The 10,666-nt window shown below is 39.6% G+C and overlaps 1 protein-coding gene across 1 annotated transcript; it reads right to left on the bottom strand.

The window, feature by feature from the left end:
- Positions 1-3,094: 3,094 nt before the first annotated feature.
- Positions 3,095-10,418, bottom strand: LOC134796391 (splicing factor 3B subunit 4). The gene is made up of 7 exons (XM_063768585.1): positions 10,311-10,418; positions 9,949-10,032; positions 8,655-8,752; positions 5,689-5,865; positions 5,097-5,281; positions 4,364-4,566; positions 3,095-3,324 (listed from the first exon to the last, which is right to left on the bottom strand). Exons 1-7 carry the CDS (start codon positions 10,342-10,344, stop codon positions 3,116-3,118), a joined length of 990 nt encoding a protein of 329 aa, XP_063624655.1. The 5' UTR covers positions 10,345-10,418; the 3' UTR covers positions 3,095-3,115.
- Positions 10,419-10,666: the final 248 nt, after the last annotated feature.

Below are 10,666 nucleotides of genomic sequence, written 5' to 3'. Positions count from 1 at the left end.
TTTAGATTAAGAATACTGCGTTCCATGACTCTCTGGCATGTTTCAATTTTTCTTTTTGTGTGGGTGTTGTAGATCCAAGTTTGGCTTCCATACGAGAGACAAGGTAAAAGGCATGAGTCTAAGACTTTCTTTTTTAGCTTTACGGACAGATTAGATTTTAAAACTTCTTTGTGGCCCCAGAATTTATTCCACGTCATGCTCACCCGTCTGTTTAGTTCTTCAAGGTGTCTGTCTTTTGAGAAAGATATTTGCTTTCCTAAATATATATATTTCTGAACATATTCCAACTGCCGGTCGTCCACGAATATGGGTCTTTGAGCGCTATTAGTCATAATTTTGGTTTTTTCTATGTTAAGTTCTAGACCGATACCGCGGCTGACTGAGTTAAGTTCGCTAGTCATTTCTTCGAGTTGTGATGCACTTTCTGAAAACAACACTATATCATCGGCGAAACGTAGGTTGTTAAGGTAGTTGCCTTTAATATTTATGCCTTTCTTTGACCAGTTTAATTGTTTCATGATGCTTTGTAAAACCGTTATAAATAGAGTAGGGGACAGGGGGTCGCCCTGCCGTACGCCTCTACAAATGTCGATTTCGGGGCCGGCTCTATCCAGTTTTACTCGGCTTACGCTTTTTTCGTAGATGTTCTGTATTAGTTCTATTGTTTCCAGTGGTGTATTGCATTCCTGTAGAGCTTTCCATATGCTTGCGTGGGAAATTGTATCGAAAGCTTTCGCATAATCTATAAATGCCAAGTATAGCGGGCGCCTTTGCTCTACATATTTCTCTATTATTTGTTCTAGGACGTATATATGATCTATTGTTGATAGAGACTTCCTGAAACCCGCCTGTTCTATTGGTTGGAATTTGTCAGAGATTTTTGATAAACGGCTTTCCAAACATGAGGCAAATAGCTTGTAGAGACACGGTTGCAAGGTCTATAATTGGCGGTTGATACATTGATAGGTACCTATTACTGAAATTAAGTTAGTAAATATTTTTAGTACTTAAGTAGGTAGATAGAAGAGCTATCAATCTACCTGAGATCGTCTTAAGGCCTGTGCATACGGGAAGCGTGTGCGTAGACGTGCACGTTCGCTTTGTAATATACAAAAGTTTATGAGAAACGGCACACCGCTTGCGTGCCGTGTGCGTGTACGGCTCCAAAATATTAGCGCACTAGAGTAATTATCATCAAAGAGTCGAAATTTATTACAATTAGATATTAGGATTTTGAATAATTTTACGGTTTAGACTCGTATTAATACAAGTGAGTCTAAACCGTAAAATTATTCAATGTTAAAGTATGTCTCACAGCAGTTTAAATTCGAATACCGTAAAACGGGGTGAATAAAAATCGCGGGTGAATAGAGAAATTTTGAACTTTTTCTTTCAAGTTGTTATATTTAAAAACGTACATCTCCAAAATTAGATGTTTTGGAATGCGTATAAAGTAGACTATTTATTCTCTACATTGATACCAAAAGAACTTAATCAAAGATTTTTTTGACTCTAAAGTAAGGTCTCGCCAAGGTGAGAAATGAAGCCTGTCTGAACTTTGTTCTAGCGGTAAATGTTTTGACATAACTAAGTAAAAGTTAGCTAACCTGGTAATATAGTATCTGCATGTAGTACCGAAATAATAAATAATATCACTAATTTTCTCTATAATAAAGCATTTCTTTGCAAAAAACCAATAACAAGCAAATTTACGTGATAAAGGGGTCAGTGGACACGCATATGGGGTGAACAGTTACGCCATAGGGGGTGATTAGATACAACAAAGGGGTGTAAAGATACGCATTGGGGGTTAAAGACACGAAAAAATGATTTTGTGTTAAATAACTGTTTAACAGATATATATACCATTTGCCAATATAGTATCCACATAATAATGACCAAATTCGATGCCTATGACAGCTAAAACTTAATATTTCTATTCACCCCTTTCTTGTGTCTATCGACCCCGTTTTAAGGATATGGAGAAAACAGGTAGTTTTCTTTGATTTTCTCTGAATTGGGTAGGTTAAAAATTATTTCACGAATACAAAATTGAAGAACTAACCAAGACTCAAAAAATGATATCAAAATTATTACTTTTATCATTTGGATTATTGGCGAAAATCGTCCTTGAAGTTGAAAATCGTGTCTTTTCACCCCGTTTTACGGTATTAGGATTTCATTGTGAAAAAATAAATAAAGAATTATGTAACCTAACATTGTCTAACAAAAGACCAAAATAAGTCACTAATCTTACCAAAGTGCCTTAATGGCCTAAAAAGCACTTACGTAGGAATATACCTATACCTCGTAAATCTCGCTAAATCTGTACAAAATGGCTAAGTAAGCCAAAACATCGTAGGCGTAAAGTGTCTATATAAATCTCCACCTCAGTAATTTTTGAGGCACCTTAATGGTGCTCCCACATTGGCTGTTATAAAATCTTACACATCGTGTGAGAGGAACAACAAGATAGTTTTTATAGTGTTTTATTATGTTGTCCCTGTCACAATGTTAATAGGCCCCGTGCATGAACTATAGGGGGTAGCATAGTTCGTTTTTTTTGCATTAGAAATAAGGTAAACTATCTTGATGTGTCTTTTAATTGAAAAACACATTTTAAAAATAAGTTACGGTAAATATGTAACATTTATGAATCTAATGCGATCATTTATATACTTCTGCTTTCATAAGTAATAGGTAATAGTTTTTGATTTTTAAAAAGCGTTTTTCAATTAAAAGACATGTCAAGATCGCTTACCTTCTTGCAAGTTCTTTCTAATGCTAAAAAAATGAACTATAGGAGCCGCCTGATTTTTGACGCGAGGCGTAAATGTGTCGTCTATGCTTCCGATGTAGCCCACAAGATGGCAGAACCTACTATGCACAAGGAAACGTACCGACGAGAACGGTAGATGGTAGCGCTCGCTTTGGCAATGTACATGTGCACATATGTTTCCGATTCAGGCCACAAGATGGCAGACTCCAACGCACACGGTCCCTATAGGGAACATTTTATAACAGCCAACGTGGAAGAACAATAAAGGATTATCAAGTTAGTAAAGTTTAAAACTGATAGCAATTAAAACCCAAGTTACAATACAAAATTTATTGACTAATAATTATAGTTAGGCTCGGGGGGGTGGTGCGGGAAGTGCGGGAAGGGCGGCGGGCCGCGCGGGGGGAACTGCGCGCGGAACGACGGCGGCGGCGGGCGCCACGGCGGCGGGCGCGCGCCGGGCGGCGGGGGGCCGAAGCCCGGCGGCCCGAACGGCGGCGGCGGGAAGTGGTGGAACGGCGGCGGGCCCGGCGGCGGCGGCGGACCTGCAACAGATCACAGAATAAATAATAGTACTAGGTACAGGAGACTCACTAACAAAACGCGTCTGTTACGATCGAGACAGATATGGCCGCTAGGTGGCGACAGCGCCACGCGCGGCTTATGGCTAGCCACCAAAATTGGTTTCGAACGAATGTACTTGTAGCTACCTGTTGCAAAGCGACGAAATCAGATGCAATAACAAACATTTAATTCATATAGTTGGTCAAACCAATTTGTCAGTCAGTAAGAACCAGGAAAATATACTCATCCTTTTTTTTTGGTGCTAGTACTAGTGTAAGATAAAGACAGTATGATTCTCTGTGTCTATGATTGAAATAAGACAGTCCTTTGACAAACTATAAAACTCTACGGGCCTGTTTTAGTTAAATTATGTTTTATCCCTTTCTTACAAATACCTACATAGGGCAAAATGACAGGTAAAGATAAACAATTCATAGCTAATTCAGGCCAGTAACGTGCTTATGAATAACGCAATAATTCTTTAATAGTGCTCTGAATCAAAATGGGTACAAAGAGCGCAAAATAGAACAAAATGGCAAAAATTAAAGGAGGTCTACTACATCTCTAAGATTGAAAAGCGCTAAGAAGAAGAGTGTTTAGAATTTTTTTATATATCTGCGGTGCAATTTCTCATACACTTTTGCGCACGTGGCGATACGTGATTGGTCAAATTCATTATAATACACTAAAGTATATCGTTATAGTTGAATCAGGAGCCCATAGTGAAACGTACAAACAGCAACAACACTCCTAACTGTACTTCGGTGGACCTTATTAAAAAAAGCATAAGGTCCACCGATGTACAGTTAACAATGTGGGCGATAGAAAAAGGCGGCAAATTTAAAAAATGTAGGCACGAAGGGTAATCGTCCCATAGAAAATTTGAATTTCGCGCCTTTTTCTACTGACAAGATTTGCTTGACAACTGGAGTTTAGTATACGAAGTCTAAATTCTACCCTTGAAGTCGACGAGTAGAAAAAGTACATAGTACCTACTATTATTCATTATTTTTAAATCACCTGGAGGTGCCATCGGCGGCGGCGGCGGCGCGGCCATCGGCAGCGGCGGCGGCGGGCGCTGCAGCGGCGGCCCGGGCGGCGGCAGCGGCGACGGCGGCGGCGGCGGCGCCATGAGCACGGGGCCCAGCAGCGTGGGCGGCGCGTCCGCGAACAGCTGGTGCGGCCGGTCGGCGTGCGACAGCGGGTTCTGGGCCGCGAGTAATCTGAAATTAAAGAATAATTAGTATAGCAGTTTTGAATGATTCACGGTAGTTTCACTAGAATGTTAAATATATTTTTCCTTTTTTATTATTATTTTATTTATTTACATTTATTTTAGAATTCATAAATTATTATTACTTATACATTTTATTATTATCTATAAATTTACATTTTATAAATTTATACCTGCTGAATTTATATAAAATCTTACCTCTCAGCGGCCGAGCCGTGCCTCTCGCCTTTAACGTGTTTTTTGAACGCGTACGACACAGATATAGGTCTGTTGCAGAGATATTGATTGTTCACGGCCTCTATAGCCGCGTCGGAGGCCTCGAACGACGCGAAGTTATACCTGCTGAATTTATATAAAATCTCACCTCTCAGCCGTGCCTCTCGCCTTTGACATCCTTTTTGAACGCGTACGACACAGATATAGGTCTTTTGCAGAGGTACTGGTTGTTCATGGCCTCTATAGCCGCGTCGGAGGCCTCGAACGACGCGAAGTTATACCTGAATTTATATAAAATCTCACCTCTCAGCGGCCGAGCCGTGCCTCTCGCCTTTGACGTCTTTCTTGAACGCGTACGACACAGATATAGGTCTGTTGCAGAGATATTGGTTGTTCATGGCCTCTATAGCCGCGTCGGAGGCCTCGAACGACGCGAAGTTTATGAACGCGAACGCTTTTGAATTACCCGTCTCTGGGTCGCGCATCACCTAAAACACAGATGAACATAGCAGTATTAATATTATTAGAAAAAGTTGCACTTCTTTTGTATCGTTGAATTTTCTAACAAATAAAAATCAACTCTATTCCCTGCACTAGGTATAGGTTAAAATTTCAGTGGCAAATTTGGGATTTTAATTTGTAACACAGAGGGTAGATCCGTCCTTGCGACGGTGACGTCGCCGCCACATGTCATGACTTCATGAGCATTAAAAAATATTTTTAAATAAATAGGAATGTTTCTGCCGAGAAACCAAAAGTAAAGGCCACCCCACAATAGTGTCTCCCGAGCGTCTGCTCGATGTAACGTTGGCGCAACGCCATTGTCCATAGCGCTGACTAGACGCCAACGCTCGAAAGATGCTAGTGTGGGATGTCCCTAATAAGCAGACAATACCTTTGGCGTTTGTAAAATGACTCCAAAAGCAGAGAAGGTGTCGTAGAGCAATTTCTCATCCACCTCCGGGTCTAAGTTACCGATGAACACATTGGCACCCACATCAAGGTTCTTCTGATGTGCCGACGCTTTATTTACTCTGACTGGCTTGCCATAGAGTTTTATCATGTTCATAACCTGTAAAAGAAAATTAATTTGCATTATATCTTCGAAAAACGGCTAGCTAACCAGTAACCAGCGGGCGCAGCACGGTTCCATTTTTATCGGCTGTCACTATGTGCGTCCCTTTCGCACTTTCATACTTGTTAGAACATGACAGGCATGGTGATAGCCGATAAAAATATGACCGTGCTACCGCCGTAGATTTTAAAATTAAAAGACCGCCTAAGTCTCCTAGAGTTGTCTTTATTTAATAAAACTTAGTAAACGTCTGTTAAATTTTGTCCTTTTCTAACCAACACAAATATCAAAATGACAGAGAAGGACAAATTATTATCAACGGCTAATAGACTTGACAAATGCCAGTAGACTTTGACCAGCGGCCTTTTAGTTTGAGGACAACAGTAGTGTTAAAATGTAACAATGCAAGTGATATCCCCATGACCTATTATAAAAACCGCCTCTAGAAAACTAATATTGGCCATTTTGTTCGCGACGCAAATCACCAAACTGTGAGGTGCGGGAGGGGTGCTCACGGCGTTGCGATTGGTCGTTTCAAACATGGCGCGCTGACACGTGCAAGCGTAGGGATGGGACATGTTCATTACAGGTAGTGGGTACTGCTACCGTTATACCGTAATTTATTGTGGTAAAATTGTTACCAATTTAGTATACTTAGAGTAAACTTACTTAATAATTATATTGATTAATTTAATATTTCATTAAGTAATTTAACAATTTAGCTGAAAATTTTACTTAACATATTAGGGCATTTCTGTTTAAAGTACTTACCCAGAAATTGAATTTTAAAGTTTAGAATTTTTATATTATTTCCACTCAGAATTGCAATCTCATTCGATACGAGAAAAAAGTGTCGCTAAAATTTCATACAATTTTCTTTTGTCCGTTTTGTTAAGGTCATGGAAGGTTGTATAGAAAACGTATTCAAATGGACCAATAACATATGCCTATTACAAATCAACACCGAGTTCTCTCGCACTTCTTATAAGTTCATCATCAGGTCCATCTCGTGACATGAGACCTAACTGCTCACCTAGAAAATTCTAAAAAACCCATACAACATAATGTCTATCACAAACCAACACCGAGTTCCCTCGCACTTCTTTGAAGTTCATCATCAGGTCAATCTCGTGACATGAGACCTAACTGCTCACCTAGAGGATTCTAAAAAAACCCATACGACATATGTATATCACCAACCAACACCGAGTTCCCTCGCATTTCTTTAAAGTTCATCATCAGGTCCATCTCGTGACATGCGGCCTAACTGCTCCGCTGGCCTAGAGGATTCTAAAAAACTTACACAACATATAACCTATATATTATGTCTAAAATGGTACAATACGGTATGAACGAAAGCACGAAGTTTTCGCAACTGACGAAACCATCATCGTCACATCACTAGTCGAAAGGGAAAGGGATAGCACATTGCATTTTCAAGTTGACGAAAAGGGACGAAAATACTTCGCCTCTGCTTACTGACCAGTATAAAATGAACCCCGCGGACAAGAAACATTATTCAATGAAATAATGAATTTGACTTTCCTGTGGGATGTTATTCCATCTGTTTTGTAAGTAGAAGTCTTAGATGACTTGCCACAACATTTTACGTTGCAATATCCCATGATTTCCCAATGAATTAATAATTTACGATTTATTTTCTTAGACTCGTGCACACTGCTAACAGGCCCCAATTTCACCACGGTGACAGGTGCGACAATTGTAAAATCACTGTTGCTGACGTCACAGGCATCCATGGGCTACGGTTACCACTTACCATCGGGCGGGCCGTATTCCTGTTTGCCACCATCATTGTATTATTAAAAAAAACTGTATTATATCGGAAAAAAACAGATATTTCTTTTGCGAAGTTTCTGACAATTGTCAAGATTTAGAAGAATTGTAGGTAATGAGTTATATGTCGGAATTTCGTGACAATTGTAGTGTTTCTTGTGACAATTGTCATAAACTTAGCAAGAGAAATATCTGTTTTTTTCCGATATAATAAAGTTTTTTTTAATAATACAATGATGGTGGCAAACAGGAATACGGCCCGCCCGATGGTAAGCGGTAACCGTAGCCCATGGATGCCTGTGACGTCAGCAACAGTGATGTTTTACAATTGTCGCACCTGTCACCGTGGTGAAATTGGAGCCAGGTCGTTACGTTGGGCGCAACTGATCGGAGCGGCGCGCGAGCAGTCTTATATTTGACCTATACACCATACGGGCGGTGACCGCGAGTCGTCCTATAAGCTCGGTCTATAGGGGTTGGTCTGTGTCTGAAGCAAACAATTATAAGCAAATAAATACATTTCTCTCAAGTTCGGACCCAAAGCCCCGGAATACTGCCGCCACAATCTTAAGCCTTAAGGAACAAAACAAATAGATGTAAAGGCTCCGTCACACAGGTGCGTTTTGCGAGCGGGGCGTGAGCGGGGCGCGCCGCTTTTACATATAAAACGCTCACGCCCCGTCCGGAAAACGCGCCTGTGTGACGGAACCTTTAGGATTACATTCCCGAAGGGTAAAAACGGGACCCCATTACTAAGACTCCTCTGTCCGTCTGTCTGTCTGTCACCAGGCTGTATCTCATGAACCGTGATAGCTAGACAGTTGAAATCTTCACCGATGATGTATTTCTGTTGCTGCTATAACAAATAAATATTTAAGTGGGTGTCCCATACAACTAACGTAATTTTTTGCAGTTTTTTGCGTAATGGTACGGAACCCTTCGTGCGCGAGTCCGACTCACACTTGGTCGGTTTTATTTATCAAATACCTTACCTTAATAGCATAATCAGCATCTTCCTCCCCCATAAACTCCACAAAGCCATATCCTTGATGTGTCTGTGTGACGCGGTCTTTGGGCATGTGCACATTCACTGAAACACATGATTACATACATTTGGGTGGAATTCTTACACTACATAAAGTGACTAGACCATTCCCAAACAGGACACGCCGTGGACAGTAAGAAGGGGCGTCGTGAGGCAATTCTCCTCACCATGTTACCTATCTATTTCGGTTAACATAGCTAAGTTAGGGCACAGTGATAAAATTTTAAAATTGTAAGTGCGCCCTGGACTGAAAAAGACTGAGAACCCCTGAGCTAATTTCCAAATGAGCTTGGTTGTCAAAGTAGACCTATTAAGCACAAAATAGGCCAAGCATACACATTACATACTGCTATCCCTTGACATTAGGTCCACCATTTGTATGGCAAGGAATATAATTTCAGTACCATTCTGTACCTTGTCACAGTGACAATAGTATGAGGTCTCTAGTGACTTTCATACTGATTGTCACTGTGACAAGGTACGAAATGGTACAGATTTTAAATTCTATGACTGAACAATTTTTATGTATTCATGCAATAAAGTGATACATAACAAATGATCTCTGGTCACTCAAATATCTTTTATTGAGTATATATCTAAGGATTACAATTCCTCACATATTGTCAAGATTTAGAAGAATTGTAGGTAATTCTTGACAGGAAATGAGTTATATGTCGGAATTTCGTGACAATTGTCGTGTTTCTTGTGACAATTGTCATAAACTTAGCAAGAGAAATATCTGTTTTTTTCTGATATAATAAAGTTTGTTTTTAATAATACAATGATGGTGGCAAACAGGAATACGGCCCGCCCGATGGTAAGCGGAAACCGTAGCCCATGGATGCCTGTGACGTCAGCAACAGTCATATTTTACAATTGTCGCACCTGTCACCGTGGTCAAATTGGGGCCAGATAAATAAAATATTCAATGGACAATTTTCAAATAAGTAAAACTTTTTGACTCCTTGTACAATCAATAAGCAGATTTCGGTGCATACAATGGTTGTTTCTGGGAACTGAGGGTCTACCGTGAACCACATTTGACATGTTGCCTCTTTGTTGTACTTAAATCTCTGTTGTAAATTTGTACATAAGTGTGACTGGGAGGCAACACGTCGAACGTGGTTCGCGGTATGCTCACTGTATACCCATAACTTTAGCTTCAACATTTCATGGGCAATGCTGCCACTGGTGTCGCAAATTATCAGAATCATTACAAGTTTGAGTATCAAAGTACTCACCAACGGGCCCTGACTGGACGAAGAGCTCCCACAGCAAGCTCTCCGAGACTCTATCATCGAGTCCTCCAACGTATATCGTTGCATCTGAAATACATGTAAATATAATGTGTACTTGGATGCAAAAAAAGATTATCTATCTCTAATAAAAGTTGACAAGTAAACCTTATTTTATTTTAGATGTCATGTGGGCATGTTTTAAGGTGCGCCTGAAATAATTAGCCCAATTTTTATGCCTAAAGTAACATACTAACATAACCTAAATGGACCTATAAAATGAACACATAATTAAGGGCACTGGTTTATAATTTTAACAAATCTATTGTAAAGCAGTGTAAAGTTTTACTAGTAATTAGCGTGCTTACCTTGATTTCTTTCTGCAATTGGCCCTGCTGCCATTTTATTATGACATTAAAATCGGCGTCCGATACAGCCGCCATACAGCGCGATGACGTGCGTGACGTTTACTTGACGTTTGCTTTTTCTACAAAAAATGAGACGTTCAGAAATTGAGACATTTAGTTTAAAAATATTATAATTAAAATAAATACATAAATTCCTTTTAATTATACGAAATTTTGAATAGAACAGGAATAGAAAAATAATATTTATTGATTTTAATACAAAAGTACTAAAAATGTATTAATTTTTTCACAAAAACGTATAAAAACAATCTACCACAGACAATTTTTACTTTTTAATCCATTGATTTTCTGTTCAT

This window comes from Cydia splendana, chromosome 13, assembly GCF_910591565.1.
Source record: "Cydia splendana chromosome 13, ilCydSple1.2, whole genome shotgun sequence".
Taxonomy (NCBI): Eukaryota; Metazoa; Arthropoda; class Insecta; order Lepidoptera; family Tortricidae; genus Cydia; species Cydia splendana.
Note: the sequence above shows the minus strand (reverse complement) of the source record. Positions and strands in the feature narration are given on the sequence as shown.

Excerpts from the sequence above, each read along its gene's own strand:
- LOC134796391 (XM_063768585.1), bottom strand. The coding sequence starts at position 10,344 with ATGGCAGCAGGGCCAATTGCAGAAAGAAATCAAG. Across the intron at positions 8,753-9,948 it reads CGTCCAGTCAGGGCCCGTTG|TGAATGTGCACATGCCCAAA; the intron begins GTGAGTACTTTG and ends CATGTGTTTCAG. Across the intron at positions 4,567-5,096 it reads CACGGCTCGGCCGCTGAGAG|ATTACTCGCGGCCCAGAACC; the intron begins GTGAGATTTTAT and ends CTTTAATTTCAG.